At 32.9% G+C, this 16617-nt stretch overlaps 1 protein-coding gene across 1 annotated transcript in view; it reads left to right on the forward strand.

Annotated features, from left to right (window-relative positions):
- The window catches only part of LOC135141926 (uncharacterized), a 32947-nt gene extending 22939 nt beyond the window's left edge, over positions 1 to 10008 (forward strand). The window contains exons 2-3 of the mRNA XM_064073531.1: positions 9350 to 9593; positions 9642 to 10008. Coding sequence (XP_063929601.1) covers positions 9584 to 9593; positions 9642 to 9985 — 354 coding nt within the window. The 5' untranslated portion in view covers positions 9350 to 9583 and the 3' untranslated portion in view covers positions 9986 to 10008. The remainder of the gene's footprint in view (positions 1 to 9349; positions 9594 to 9641) is intronic.
- The last annotated feature ends 6609 nt before the right edge of the window (positions 10009 to 16617 follow it).

Here is a 16617-nt window from a genome sequence, read left to right on the forward strand (position 1 = left end):
TCTACGTGCTGAAATATTTTGAATTTTTGTTGGATGTTAGGCGCACTTTGTGAATTACATGACGATGGAACGATTTTAAGGTTTCGCAAGAAGGAATTTAAATCATCGTAAGTAGTTGAACTCAGGTATTAACTGAATGCTTTTGACTTGAAGGAAATTTTGTACATTTCCATAAATCTTTGCGACGAAATATATCCCCAATAATTGAGTTTCGCAGATCGAGATTGTGAATTTTATAAGGAATTAGGGTCGAACGAGGCTTCAAATAAATCAACGAAGTAACATCATTTCCGGATTGATGCAGATATTTCCCAGTTTGTTTTCTCAAAATGTAGGGTGCTATTGACATCCGCTCCTCTTAAGGGAAAGTGAAAGAACGGAGAAGATTTGTAGCTTATACGCATTCTTTAAATTATAGGTGTGTTGCTTTATGAATTATTCTACAAACGGCATGTTCAGAGAATGTACGAAAAAGGTTTCTGAAACTTCTCTTTCAAACTTTGATCTCGTCAAGCTCACAAGTACTTTGAATATAATTAATATGAAATAAGCTAAGTTGTCCGACTGTCACCACTGCAATTGAAACGAGACAGATATATCTCGAATAATGCGTCAAAAAATAAAACAAAAATTCATTCAATCTTCCGTTATTACCAAAGTAAACATATTGACCGAGTTAAATAAATATATTGCTAATTCGGCGAATTTTGAAGCCGGGGGGCTTAATTGGTTGTCAATAATTAACGGTCAAAAACAGTGATTTGGGATCTGCGCTTGCAAAAGACAAGGGTGAGAGGGGTTGAACAAAACATGTACAAAGTGACAAGCACAGATTACCCTATAACAGTTTTTAAATGATCATATCTCGCTTTTTTTTCATTTTCCCTCTTTCTTCCTCTAGCTATCGGGAATTTAATACGTGCAAATGCTGTCCGAGCTTTTCACGAGAGAAGTTTCAGCATTCGAGAACGTTAACTCGAAGAAAATATCCGCTCACGAGTAATCGTATAATAGTTTTTTAAATTAGTTTAGAAAGCGACAAGTACTGAATACTACAATGAACGTCAACTTGTCCTGCAACTTTGTGTTTCGATAGCAATTTAACAATCGATACTGTGGCGACAATACTCAAACTCAAACAATAATTATACAGTTTTATATGCAACGAGGCACCGAAGTGATTCTTTCATTTTACAAATTTTACTCAGAAAAAATTACGAATCGTATTTCCATTACGTTGTTTTTGGAAACATAAATTTTATCAGAAGTTAGTAAAAACATCTGATAAGAAAATACCATGTCGTTTTGTATTAACAGTTCACAAATTGCAACTTCGCCTCATTTCACCAGTCAATGATCGCGTAACTATTGTTCTGGACGGTCGTGGTGGAGATAAGATAGTTGCGAATAAAGCTCTATACCTACAACGAGTAAACACAACCGCCATTTTGTGTCACATCAAGGTTACAAATTTAATAATATTGGAGAAAGATAAAAATTCTAAAAGAGATAAACAATTCCAAAATTTCTTTTTGTCTTGAAACAAAGCGTTCGTACATCTCTGAAAATGCTTTCAAGGAACCCGGAGAACGGTGCTTTTCGCTTGGAAAACTGAGATTTCTTGGTCCCCGCATCTGCGATTTGTTCACTGTTCAAACAGTATTCCCGTAAGTTTAGTTATTTCTTTGTTCTATAGAAATTGTACGGTAGTAGAGAATAGTTGACAAAACCTGTTTAGCGTTCTTATTCTTCTTCCCAAACCAAGACGGCAAAAACTGTGGAATCGTGGAATCATTTATCAGACCTCATTGTGTGTTGTTCGTCCGACTTACGTTACAAAGTGAAAAAGTTGTTTGGTATAAATCAGCACAACTACGCATTTTTAATTAATAACTAGAATTGACCTTCGGGTGGCACAAAATGGCTGTTTATTCTTTTGAAAGAGTCTAATTTTAAAAATGTTGTTTACAAGCGTCTCACTGATCAATACTTCATATCGGTGTTTATTCATTCTGTTAGCTATACTGCTTTCGGGATAGTCGATATAATGTAATACATTTTAAAGTTATACAGTAGCAGGTGAGTACACCTATCATTTTTTATGTAATACTGGAATAACTTACCTTTATGTAATATAGGGAATCGCGAACTTCGCCAGCTTCTAACAAATTCCTGTCGTCGTTATGTTTCTTCTTGGAAACTGTATTACGTTTTTGTTTTATTTTTGTTTCCAGAAAGATACCCGGGCGAAGTATTGTATTATTCTGACTGTGTTTAAGTCTAATTTCATGTTTTCTTGGCGATCCACGAGCCGTAGAACATGAAAATTCAGGTGTATCTTTGCCGTCGGCATGTTTATCTACCGGAAATTTTATTAGTCAGATAATCTCAGAAAATACCGAACTGATTACTTCGAAATTTTAACCACGTGTTAACATTATCGTGAAAATACTAAAACATTAATCAATATTAATCAATTTAAAAAAGTGATGACGTCATCGCTAAACATTTTTAAATAAATCTGACCTTGAATGTGTAGAATGACAGACCACTTTATATATGAGTCAATAGTGTCTCAAAAAGTGTGTATTAATAAATTTGAATCAGCAGATTTTATGTTCAGTTTCAAACACTTCATAACCGACTTGCTTGAAATATTGCTAAGATACTAACATTGATTTTCAGATTACAGGATAAGAGTTACTACTAGTAAGGCCCCTTTATAACACAACACATTTTTAATGATTTTAGCCTGGTTTTCAAAGTAACTTTTAAAAAGTTAAATTTTTTAAAGAAATTGCCCGGTTTTTTAAAATCACCCTTTTTTAAAAAGTCAAAATTTTAAAAAATATATCCTGTTTTATCAAATGTGAATACGGTTTCGGCCAAGAAAAGTTACCATTTAAAAACTCTTAAAATTCTAATTTTTGGGAAATTTACCCTTTTAAAAAAGTCAACATTTCGAGGAAAATACTCCGCTTTTCCAAGCAAGAATACGGTTTTGTCCAAAATGAAGATAAAATTTATTTAAAAGAATTATGTGAGTTGGAAAATTTGGTTTATACCGAAACGGTGTACACTCTAGAAAATGACCAAGTCTTTAAAATCATTTAAAAAATATAGGAGTACATACAGGGTGACTGGGGTATATTGTGCCAGATTTTAAAGGGTTACAATATGCATTATTTTGATTCTAAAAGCCTAATAACATTTTGGTCTAAAACGTATGATTAAGTCAGAACTTTATGTGTCTCCACCGTTTGAGAACCACTGTACTATGTAATATTAAATTTTACTAAGTAGAAAAAATTAAATACTACTGTTAGTAATTTTATTTATTTTTAAACACCTTATTAAAGCAAATGCTCAAAATGAGCTCCATTCATTCTCACACAAGCATTGGCACGATGAATTCATTGCTCCTGCACTCGTTGGAGCATTTCCGGGTCCCCGCGAATGATATTGGTGGCTTCATGGATTCTTTGTCTGAGGTGATCTTCTGTTCTGATCTCTTCTGTATAAACCAACGACTTCATGTGGCCCCAAAAGAAAAAATCTAGCGGATTCAAATCGGGAGATCTGGCAGGCCAATGCTGAGCCCCGCCTCGCCCGATCCATTTTTCAGGGAATTGAACATTTAAAAACTGTCGTACCAGACGGCTAAAATGAGGTGGCGCCCCATCATGTAGAAACCACATACTTTCCCGGATATGTAGCGGCACTTCTTCCAACACTTCCTGTAAATTTCTTCTTAAAAATCGCCAATAAATGGCACCCGTTAACCGCGGGGGTAGTTCAAAAGGTCCTATAAGATAATTGTTTACAATACCGGCCCATAGATTAATTGAAAACTCCTGCTGAAAACGGGTTTGTCTTATGGCATGCGGATTTTCATCTGCCCAAACGTGAACGTTGTGATTATTAAAAATTCCCCGACGCGTAAATCCTGCCTCGTCTGATGCCAAAATAATACGAGGAAAGTCTGGATTTTCTTCTACCTTTCGTAGGAACCAACTACAAAATGCAAAACGGGGTTGATAATCAGCTGGAGATAGAGCTTGTACACGCTGAACGTGGTATGGATATAACAACTGTTCTCGTAGTGTTCTCTAAATGGTCCATTGAGACACATTAAATCGTTTGGCAAGGCATCTTGTACTAATTCCAGGATCATCATGTACAACATCCAACACCTCTTCTTCAATGTTGACAATTCGCTGAGGGCGTTGTGGACCTCGTTCGACTCTTCTAGGTAACAAGGATCCCGTTTCTTGGAGTCGCTGGTGCAGATCTTGAAACATTCTTCTTGAGGGTAACCGTCGGTGAAGGAAACGAGTGCCATACAAACGCACTGTCACACGGGCTACTCCGCGTGCCTCTCCATAAATTAAATGAATGTCCGCTAATTCTCTAAGTGAATACCCATTGACATCCATCTTAAATTTATTAAAACATGTTCACAGATACTTTGACAAATTGTCAAACAGAAGTATTATTTTATTATTGAATTTATTGTCATGGTTTCTAATAAAACAACTGTAAAAACTTCAATATATCAGGTGAATTCCAGCGGTTTTCAACCGGTGGGCTATGAAATTTGTGTATTCTATAACTCTTTTGGAATAAGTCTGAGCTGTAAATGTTATTAAGGTTTTTTACTCAAAATAATGCAAACTATCACCCCTTAAAATCTGTCACAATAAACCCCAGTCAGGCTGTATACATATTTCAAGTATAAATTCCTTCAGTTAATGAAACTATGAAAATGTGTAGCATCATACAGCATACCTTAGGTGAATCACAGACGATTAATTAGTTTTATTATTTGATCGATAAGCCCACATTTAAAACCGAAAACTGTCAAGTCAAATTTATCAGATTTAACTAATGTATTCGAAATATCATCAAATTCATAATACATTTTATCTTTAAAGAAATATAAATTTCTATATCTGAATGCTCTGCTTATATTTGGAGGTATTCCAGCAAATAATTCTGAAATAAGGCCATTTTTCTTTGATCTAAACAAACACTCATCAAACTCAATGTACAAGACTTTATCATAAAATATATATGTTTTTCCAGAATAAGTTCTAAATATTGCATCACTTTTTCCTTTTGGTATTCCTAAATTTTCAATAGATCGAGCATTATATCCACTTTTAACATTAAAACTTGGAAAATCAATTAAATAATATAAATTTTCAACAACTATTAAAACATCACCTGAAGGTCTAGTTTTTCTCATTTTTCATAATATCAGATATATTACTTAACCCTCTTTTCCTATCAATTTTATTCCTTGTCCATATGTCTCCGACTTGTTTGGCTTCTTCGTTTTTTTTTTATTCTTTTTTTCATCTTTTGTTAACAACCATCTCTCTAAATATCCTTTATTGAATGCAGAATTATTTGTGATTTTTGAAATAATAGTTTTTATATCAACGTCTAAATCTTTAAATTTTTCAGATTTATTTTGCGCATCATATTTATATTGAGATGTATCTGCTGAATCTGCTGTGTCTGGATACCAACATAATTGTGATGTTGAAGTATCAGATACATCTACTGAAAATTCAATCAGATTTGAAATTAACGCAGCAACACCCACATAATTTGTTTCTTCTATTAATACCTCTTCATAGAATAACCTCACATAGTTAAAATATAAGTTAATAACAACCTGCCATCTAGAATCATTTGCATCAACTATTTGTAGACTCCTGTCTGCTACTAATCATAAAGCAAGTCCTTCAATTTTTTTTTTTTGAATTTTTGGAAACGTTTTGAATTTATTGATTCGTTTTGAAATTTAATTTTACAATTTGATTTTTATTTTTGAAAATATTTTTTTTATTAATTAATTCGAACACAAAAGATTCTGCACACCATCAGGATTCGAACACGCTGCGAAAGAATGTGCACATGTTCAGAGCGCGACGCTTTAACTTCTGCGCCAAAGCGGTTTGCATTATTTACGGTATTTGTGTTAAATAAATGAATATGTCTTCGACCTGCGGACCCCTAGTTCCCTTCGGGGACGCTTTGCCTATTGATTTTATTAAAGCTGATGAAAAAGAACATTATAACAATAATGAATTAGCGCCAAAATGGCCTTTTATATTAATAGCTACAGGACGAAGCGGTTTTGGTAAAACAAATATTGTTGTCAATCTTTTAGAATATTTATTTTTTGATATTTTTTATTTGTATGCGAAAGATTTAGAAGAACCTTTTTATCAATTATTACAAAATGTCTTTGATGATGAAAAAATTCAAAATATAATTGAATCATACTTTTCATCAGATATACAAGATGTAGACGAACTAGATAGAGATAAACAAAATTTGATTGTTGTTGATGATTTCGTAACGGAAAAAGATCAAAAGAAACTGATAGATTTAGCTATACGTGGAAGAAAAATGAATGCTTCAATGATTTACATAACGCGGGATTGGTACAGAGTACCAAAATCAATTCGTTTACAATGTAATTATATTTTGATATTTCCATCCTGTGATGGTAATAATATAAGCTTAATATATAGAGAAAAGGGATTGGATAAGAAACTCTGGGAATATTATGAAAATAACATAAAAAATTTTGATTGCTTAACGATTGATTTCAAAAATCCTGAAATGAAATATAGAAAGAATTTTACACCCATAAATGACTCGCAGAGCGTCCCTAAATGGGACTACGGCTCCGCAGGCCAATCTAGAATTCACCAAAGGTTCACGAGGAGATTTAAAAATCCCGGTGTCAAAGACAGGCAAGGCCTACCCAGAGTCGAAGACGAAGACGATGACATCTGAATACGTCCTTAGAAGAAATAGAAAAAAAGGAGGTAAATCAACAAGAGGACCACCTGGTATAGGATTTAATCTAACAGAAAATGGTGATTATGATATTGCAGGGCACAAATTAGTTAATTAGAAAATCCTGGCGATGCTATTAATTTACAATATTTAACGTCAGCGTCCACAAAGTGGAATAGTGCTTTGCATGCTGCTGTGGATAAAGTCAACGATAATATGATTAAAAAAGATGATTCTCAAAGTATTCTAAAAATTGTTAAACCTGAACTCAGTAATATGATTAAAAAATATGATGCAGAAACTATTGTAAATATTGTTAAACCTGAATTAGAAAATATGATTACAAAACATGATTCTCAAAGTATTTTAAAAATCGCTAAACCTGAACTCAGTAATATGATTAAAAAAGATGATTCAGAAAGCGTTTTAAAAATTGTTAAACCCGAATTAGAAAATATGATTAAAAAAGATGATTCTCAAAGTATTCTAAAAATTGTTAAACCCGAACTCAGTAACATGATTAAAAAAAATGAGAGAGCTCCGCTAGCGAATCTAACCACTACAAAAAGATATATCGATATTGGTAATAGAAGATTAGTTAAAACTGCTAATGCAATTGATAAATATAATGTTGTCAATAAAGGACAACTAGATATTTAGGGAGAAAGGTTAATTAATTTGGAAACTGAATTCATGAAAAAAACGTCTTTGACTAGTGCGCGCGGAGCACTAGTCCATGAAATGGACGCTTCGCATGCTCATTATACTTTTTTACAGTTTGTAGGAAAAATTATTTTTATTAAGGACGTTCATGGACCAAACGGTATGGTTTAATAAAATGTGCAATTTTACCACCAAGAGGTTTGTATCACCCCGTTTTACCTGTTAAAAATAAATCCAAATCTGGCGGTGAAAAACTAACATTTCCATTATGTCCATTGTGTGCAAAATTAAATAATTCGTCGACTACGTCCACTCAAAAGATAAATGTACTCATACGGAATCTCAAAGAATTATCAGAGGAACCTGGTGTACAAACGAAGTAAAAAAAGCAATTGAAAAAGGATACAAAATAATACCTATTGATGAAGTTTGGCATTTTGAACAAAAATCGAGTTATTTGTTTAAAGGATATGTAAAAGCATTTATGAAAATAAAGTTAGAGACAAGTGAATGGAGAAATAATTTTGAATCAGAAGAAAAATATAGAAAAGCCGTAAAAGAAAATCTAGGTATTGAATTGGGTAAAATAGAAAATAATCCTGGAAAGAGAGCTGTTGCAAAAATCTGTGGGGTAAATTTGGTCAAAGACAAAATATGGGCGCAACAGAATATGTTACAGATATTAAGAGATTTTATGAAATTTTATTAGACGACAGACTTGATAATATACATGTCAATAAATTAAACGAAATAATATTTTAGAATACAAAGACAAAAAAATCAGTACACAATATAATCGAATTACAAGAGATACTAAAACTAAAGAACTTTTAAACAAAATAGAAACAAAAGAATTTGGTTTTGTTTATGACAAGAGAGTTATTCTAGAAAACTTTGATACAATACCATTTGGATATTAATCCTTTTTGTTGTTAATTAATAATTCTTTTTTATTGTTACGTAATTAATAATTTATTATATTATGTAAATGGAAAACTTTATAAAGCAGAGACTGGCTTCAACTTTAGACTAACTTCATCAGGCTCCAATGCTCCATACAGTTTTGAAATTAATTAAAAACTTACTATGTTAAGTGAATAGAATTCAATCAAGCTTCATGAGTCCAAGAATTTTACATTTTTTTTACATTCCTATTTGTTTTGTCTTGCTTTGATTTCTGGTGTATGCAATACAGTGCACAAATCTCACTTAGATTTTTAAGTTGTTGGTAACTCTGACTGTCAACTGTCAATCTAGTCCCGCATTTGCTTCTTCTCAATAGGAGCAATCGGACTTAGTTCATTGTAGATGACAGCTCAGTCGTAAGCGACCATTTGCATAATGCTGTCTAGTAACTTTTGTGTTACTGGGTTGGTAATAGTTTGACACCTGTCAAACTAAAGCTTGGTTAAAGCCAGAGATTTCTTAGTTACTAAGAAATCTCTGGTTAAAGCTATATATCTAATAGTCAGTGCTAATAGTACTATTAGATATATGGAGAAGCGCCATAGTTTAAATTAGATGACGGTTGAGGACTCCGCAATTTAGGTTGGCAGCAGTGTTTGGTTCTAACTAGGAATAAAATTAACCAGAAGAAATGTCACAATATTTTTAACGACGCGTTTTACTTTCGACAAATTGACACTAGATTTACCAGAATATTACAAGCTGCTTACTGTTTCCTTCATTTTCATTCAAGTCACACGAATTACAATTATAGTGAACCAAGGTTTTTATTGGCATCGACTATTTAAATTTGGCGCTTGCCTTTGGCGGTGGAGGACTCCAATGTCAATAAGGGTGGTTTTGCAAAATCAGCCTCTATGTCGCTTCTCTATGTTCGCTGGTTAAAGTTTGTTTATTCTAGTAGTTTTTTCCAACCTATGATATCAATCCATTCTGTTCTCCTTCTCCCAAGTTTACGAAACAAATGGCCCCGGTGACTTTTACAGTTCTGAATACAATATTTCGGCATTTTATTTTTTGAGGGTAAAATCTGGAATCAGCTATTCTGTACATTCTGTAAACCTGTAAACAACCCAAACTACCTGTGCAAATTAAAGAGTTTATTTCAGTTTATCTGTAGTTTATCGTTATCAACATGGCGATGGGTACGCATGCCAAAAACTGTAGAAATTTGAAAAAAAAAATTTTTGTAGATTTAAATGCATTGATAAAATCTCTAGTGGAAGTGCAAGAGTGTAGACAAGCCAACCGATTAACCATGAAACTTGCCAGCGTACGTATAGAAACTTTTAACAAACAATACTACGCCAAAGTCAACATCACGGGGAAAGCAATTAGAATTTCTCCTTATGATGTAAACATTTCGGACCAAAATTTTCGCCCCGTTCATCTGATAGGTGCTGATGACAGGGAGGACAGAGTCATTAAGATAAATACATACAATGAAGGAGTGTATGTGGTACATTTCCGAACAGATAAGCAGAGGGATCGAGCTATGAAACGCGTTAAAAGACTCATCGGCTACATAACATTCTAATCTATTTAATATACTTAATGTGGTTTTTACAGTTCTAAGTCCTCATCAGAGTCTACCTCATCTGACTCTACCACATTGGACTCTACCACATCGGACTCTACCACATCTGAATGAGAGACAAAGTACTCCAAATTAAGCCTTATTAACATATACATTAGTTTCAAAAAATGTTTTTTTTTTAATAAACCTTTGAAACGTATTTGGATGTATTCATGTGTGTGCTGAAATGGCCCAACAGAAAAAACAGGGTTAAAAGACGAATTTTAAGTGTTTTTAAATGGTAACTTTCCTTGGCCGAAACCATATTCACGTTTGATAAAACAGGATATATTTCTTAAAATTTTGACTCTTTTAAAAAACAAATTTCTCAAAAATTAAACTTTATTAACAAGTTACCTTGAAAAACAGGATAAAATCATCAAAAATAAAAATTATAATAAATGGTGATTGAACTAGTTGATTATTATTTAAATTTGGTAATCAAAAGTTTCAACTAAAGTTAACTGAAATAAAAGAAACAATAATAATGATAGTAAGTATAAAAAAGAGCAAAATCGCATATTCATATAATATTCATTAATAAATATAGTTTTACAGACAGGGTGTTTTATCTCGCCGGAAAAATCCATCAATTTTCATTTAAAATCGTTATCTACATGAGTTTGATATCATGCCTTCTATCTTATAAAACAGGTTTGTGAATTTGCTACGCATGCTACCCACTAGTCCACTTTGTGAAGGAATTAGATTCTGAATTTGTTTTATTATTATTATGTAATATGGTACGAACCCCTTGGTGGATAAACACCATCCGCCCTAAAAGCTAAGTACTTAAAAAAACGTCGTTGAATCTTCTCCAATGTGTCTATATGAATCCGAGAAAATGGAGACCAAACAGCACTTGCATCTTCAAGCTTGGATCGCACATAAGCAAAATATAAAACTTTCAAACAATCAAAGTCACTAAAACTACTGCCACATCTTAGTGTAAAACCGAGTGATTTGAGAGCATTGGCACATATATTATTTATGTGATTTACAAAAGAGAGTTTGGAGTCAAAAGTGACTCCCAAATCACAGAAAGAATCAACTCTAGTCAAAATGGTGTTATTGAGATCATAGGCACACAAGGTTTGGGTATTTTTGTTGAATGTTTGAACTAATACTCTTTGCGATGTCATTTATGTAAATCACGAACAAAAGAGGTCCAAGAACCGAACCCTAAGGCACTCCAGACAAGACAGAAATACTATCTGGATAAATACGATTTTAACAATGAAAGTAATGAAGCAGAAAACCCAAAATTACTTAATTTAACCAGCAAAACATCATGATTAAGTTTGTCGAAGGCCTTGGAAAAATCAGTATAGACGACGTCAACCTGAAGCATAGCATCAAAGCTTTCTGAAACAAACTGTGTGAATACACAGAGGTTAGATATGGTCGAACGGTTACTTACAAATCCATGTTGACAATCAGATATTACTACGAACAACAAAACAAAACAATAACAAAAAGTTATGTAAAACAAATTCAAAAACTTTAGCAAAGTTACAAATTAGCGAAATGGGCCTGTAATTCTCAATTGTATTTCTACTCCCTTTCTTAAAAATTGGAGAAATAATAGAATGTTTCCAGATATCGGGAAAGATGGCAGAATTTATTATTCAATTAAAGATGACTGATAAGGGATGAGAAAGCACCGAAGCACAATCAGATAATAAAAAACCCGGAATATTATCGTGACCACTCGTTAAGTTACACTTAATTTTTTTTAGCGCTTTAAACACATCTGCTTCACTTATCGTGTTGAATTGTATAAGATCATTGTAAGACTCACATACGAATTCATTCGACAAGTGTAAACGGTTTTCTTTGTGTTGAAGATTTAGATTAAGTTTGATTAGAAATCAAAACAAAATCATGTTGCGTCAAAAAATTGAACGTTTATTTTTTCAATTTATTGTCTTATGGTTTCTACTAGTGAAAAAAATAGTATATTAACCACGATTGCAAAGCCACTTCTAGACCTCGCGCTTCAGAGCCCTCGACGCTGCGCTCGGTCTAGAATGCTTGGCTTTGCAACCTTGGCTAATAATATACTATTCACACCCAAGCAGCAGTCCCCCATCCTTGAGTGGTTTTACTCTCCCAATAATATCTAAAGAAGAATTAAGAGGATCTATGGCGTTTAATACATCTGATTTAGTCTTTGAAACCGACTGAGTTTTATTTTTAGGCTGCACAATTACAGTTTTCTGAGACTTTTTTACCAAGGATTCGGCATACGATAATTTGGCATTTAATTCATCTTTATTTACCCCATTAGATATTTGTATATCAGAATTTTTACCGCTTTTCAACGTTAAATTAAGTTTCTCAAATTCTGACTTAAGAATAATGTTTTCATTGGTTAAATCGCTAATTTTTAACTCAAGTTCAGTAACTCTATAAAAGTTAAAGCACCAATATGCTCGATAAATAGCTGCGAAATGTTATCTACATGTTCCTTTACTATATTATTCATCATATTTTTTAACTGATCAGTCGAAATATAGGTATTCAGCGAAGAAAGAGAGGGGTTTTTATTAACAGCTGCTTTAGCCTCCAAAATTTTTCAGAGATACCAGCACATACTAAATGAAAACTACCCTCACAGTCCCTATGACAAGTAACATGGTTTTCAGTACGTGTATTGACTGTCCGATTACATTTTGCACATTTAAGAGCCATACTTATTAAAAAAAAAAACAAACTGAGAGTTTCGTGTTTTAGAGTATTATTAATGAACACCGCACCAAGTTAACAGCACTGCGCTCACGCTGTCCCCTCGATAGGGCAAGGTCGCAAGCGCACAGTAATAAGAACTATTAGACAAAAAGAAAAGCTGATAAGATAACGTCTCACTCGGAATCACCAGAAATCCAAAAATGAACCATATACCACCCCAAACAGGGGTCAACCCCGATATCATAACGCTCTCCCGATAGTCCACACCACTACACCCCACACTGGCTCCAAATAAAATTAAATTGTTAATAATATCTTAGTGAAAATTACTAAATCACAGACAGCACTACCACATGACCCCACCGCACCGCACCGGTCAAGGTATATCGAAACCGTATTCATATGTGTGCTGAAGTGGCCCAACAAAAAAAACAGGGTAGCTTCCTTAAAACTTTAACTTTTTTATAGGTACTTTGAAAAAACGGGATAGTAGATTCCATAAAATTTTAACTTCTTAAAAAGACCGTTAAAAACAGGGGATTTTTCGCACTATCGTGGAAAAAAGGAACGCGTCTCTTTGATTTGGAGCTATCGGACCGGTGACTTCGAGACTTTATATATATATATGCTCACCCCTGGCGTTGGAATTTAGAGAAAATAAAAACTTACTAAAAAAAAATATAGCAACGATACTTACCTACAACGTATACGTAATAAATAATAATGAAATACTAGGTGAAAATATTTGGCAATACACTGAAATTTTAAAAACTGGATTCTCAGAGGCCCCTGCCGATTAATTTTTAAATAAATTAGAAAGAATTTTCTTGGGGACCCTGGTCTTTAAATTTTAGAAGAATTTGAAAGAATCTTGGAGGCATTTGGTGTTTTGTTTGTGGCTAAATTTGAAAACATCTGAAAGTTCTTTGCCAAAATCAGTCTTATCTTAAAACCGAATATTCCGAAAAAATTTTCCGATGAGCATTAAAACAATTTGTTTTTCGAATCAGCTCATTGAGGTTTATATTTAAAGAATTTCTTGGGGATTTTTAAGCGATATTTTAAAAATCTCAATTTTTCAGTATCCTGAATGTTTTGACCGTTACTAGAAATTTCAAGAAACTTATAAAAGAAAAAAAAATTTTTGATTGGCAGTTTTCCTCTATCCCCGAATTTTTGAAGGAATTTTAAACAATTTTTCAAAAATATCAATTTTTCAATTTAGTATGCATATTTTTTCGAATATTTCAGATACCTATCCGAAAGAATTCACTTTAAAACAGCATTTTTCGTAAAACTTGTTCGTGGGGTACTAATAATTTACGTTTTTCGATCAGCTCGTCCAAATTTATATCAAAGAATTTTTTGAGAATTTTTAAGGGATATTTCAAAATCTCAATTTTTCAATATCCTGATTTTTTTAACCTTTCTCTAAATTTCGAGACATTGAAAAAAATTTCGTTTTCAAATCGAACTTTTCGTTAATCTTGGTCCAGGATGATTGAAAATTTATGTTTTTCGAATCAGCTGGTTGCGATTTTTATCTCCGATTTTTTTTAGAATTTTTAGACAGCTTTTCAAAAATCTCAGTTTTTCAATATACTGTACTAAGAATGTTTTTTCGACTTCTAGAGATATGTATCTAAAAAACTTTAATTTCAAACGGAATTGTTCCGGAAACTTGATCGAGAAGAATTTTTTGAGAATTTTAAGCAATATTTCAAAAATCTCAAATTTTAAATTCAAAATTCCTGAATTTTTTGACAGTTCCTCGGAATTTCGAGGTATTTAAAAATAATTTCTAAATCGAAGTTTTCGAAACTCATGCTCTGGGACCTTTGACACGTCTTTAGACAATTTTTCAATATAGCTCCCATATGAATATTTTTTAGTTTACAAAGAATTTTTTTATCGTTTCTAGAAATTTCAAGATATTAAAAAAAATCATTTTCAAATCGAAGTTTTCGAAAATTTTAGTCAAGGACCCGACACATTATGTTTTTCAAATCAGCTCGTCAAGATCTTTATCCCTGAATTTTTTAAGGGTTATTAGACAATTTTTCAGAAAGCTCAATTTTTCAGTATTGCCTAATATTTTTTCGAGCATTCGATATATCTAAAAAATCTCAGTTAACAAGTACTAGCCCCACCTACCTGCCCTTTATTTTCTAGAGGGTATATCATTTGCAAAATCAGTTTTATCTTAGGAAGTACTAGCCCCGCCCACCCGCCCTCTGTTTTCTTAGAGGGTATATTATTTGTCACAATCAGTCTTATCTTAGCAAATATAAGCCCCGCCCACCCGCCCCCTATTTGCTTACAGGGTAAATTATTTGCCAAAATCAGTCTTCTCTTAACAATTTCACAACATGAAACTTAAAACATGTCTAAAATGGTAAATTTGTATAAGGAAATATCGATTTTGCAATTACCATTTTAAACATGTTTTAAGTTTCTTCTTATGGAGAAAAGCAATATATATTAAGAAGAAAAAAAAATACAAAACATAAGCCCCACCCACCCACCCTATCCCAATTGTGACGCTTTTTCTTTGTTCGTCGTTAGTCAAAGGGGGCGGAGCTTAATTGCAAAGGCCGTATTTCCTTACAAAAATTTACCACCTTAAACGTTTTTCAAATATCTAAGAATAAAAAATCATCACAATTGAGATAGGGTGGGTGGGCGGGGTTTATATTTTGACTTATTTTCTTAATATAGATAGTATTCTTTGAACAACCCAATACTCAAAAACATGTTTTTAATTTCGTGTAAAGAAATACGTATTTTGCAGTTAAGCTCCGCCCCCTGTGTTCACGGCGAATCAAAAAAATCATCACAATTGAGACAGGACGGGTGGGCGGGCTTACATTTTGCCTCTCTGTTTTAATATGTGTAGACTTCTTTTCACAACATGAAACTTAAAACATATCTAAAATGGTAAATTTGTATAGGAAAATATCGATTTTGCAATTACCATTTTTAACATGTTTTCAGTTTCTTGTTATGGAGAAAAAACAATATATATTGAAAAAAAAAAATACAAAACATAGCCCCACCCACCCGCCCTATCGCGAATGTAACGCTTTTTCATTGTTCGTCGTTAGTCAAGGGGGACGGAGCTTAATTGCAAAAGCCGTATTTCGTTACAAAAATTTACCATCTTAAACGTGTTTCAAATATCTAAGAATAAAAAAAATCATCATAATTGAGATTATTTTTACATTTAGCCTTTTTCTTTTATAATATGTGTAGACTTCTTTTCACAACATGCAACTTAAAACATGTTTAAAACGGCAAATTTGTATAAGGAACTTTCAATTTTGCAATTAAGCTCCGCCCCATAATTTCAAAATCCATATTTCCTTGCAAAAATTTACCATTTTAACCATATTTTAAGTTTATTTTTGTAAAAAAATGACCGTGTATATTAGGAAAAAAAAGGCAAAATATAAGCCCCGTCCATCCGCCCTATCTCAATTGTGATGATGTTTTTTATTCGTTGTGAGCCAAGGGGAGGAACTTAATTGCAAAAACCTTAGTTCTCTACAGGAAATAAAAAAGATGTTTCTGAGTATCGTGTTGTTATGTATATTAAGAAAATAAAAGGAAATAATCTTAATGCTTAAAAAGTGTTGTGCGCTGAACAATAAGCCCAGTTCTGAAGGGCATGTGGCCCAATACATTTTTGTGCTGAAGTGGCCCAATAGAAAAAACAAGGTTAAAAGACGAATTTTAAGTGTTTTTAAATGGTCACTTTTCTTGGCCGAAACCGTATTCACGTTTGATAAAACAGGCTATATTTCTTAAAATTTTGACTTTTTTAAAAACGGGTGACTTCGAAAACCCGGGCAAATTCTTTAAAAATTTTAACTTTTCAAAAGTTACTTTGAAAACCAGGTTAA

Source organism: Zophobas morio, unplaced genomic scaffold, assembly GCF_036711695.1.
Source record: "Zophobas morio isolate AGI-343-1 ecotype UQ-CSIRO unplaced genomic scaffold, CSIRO_AGI_Zmor_V1 ptg000044l, whole genome shotgun sequence".
Classification (NCBI taxonomy): Eukaryota; Metazoa; Arthropoda; class Insecta; order Coleoptera; family Tenebrionidae; genus Zophobas; species Zophobas morio.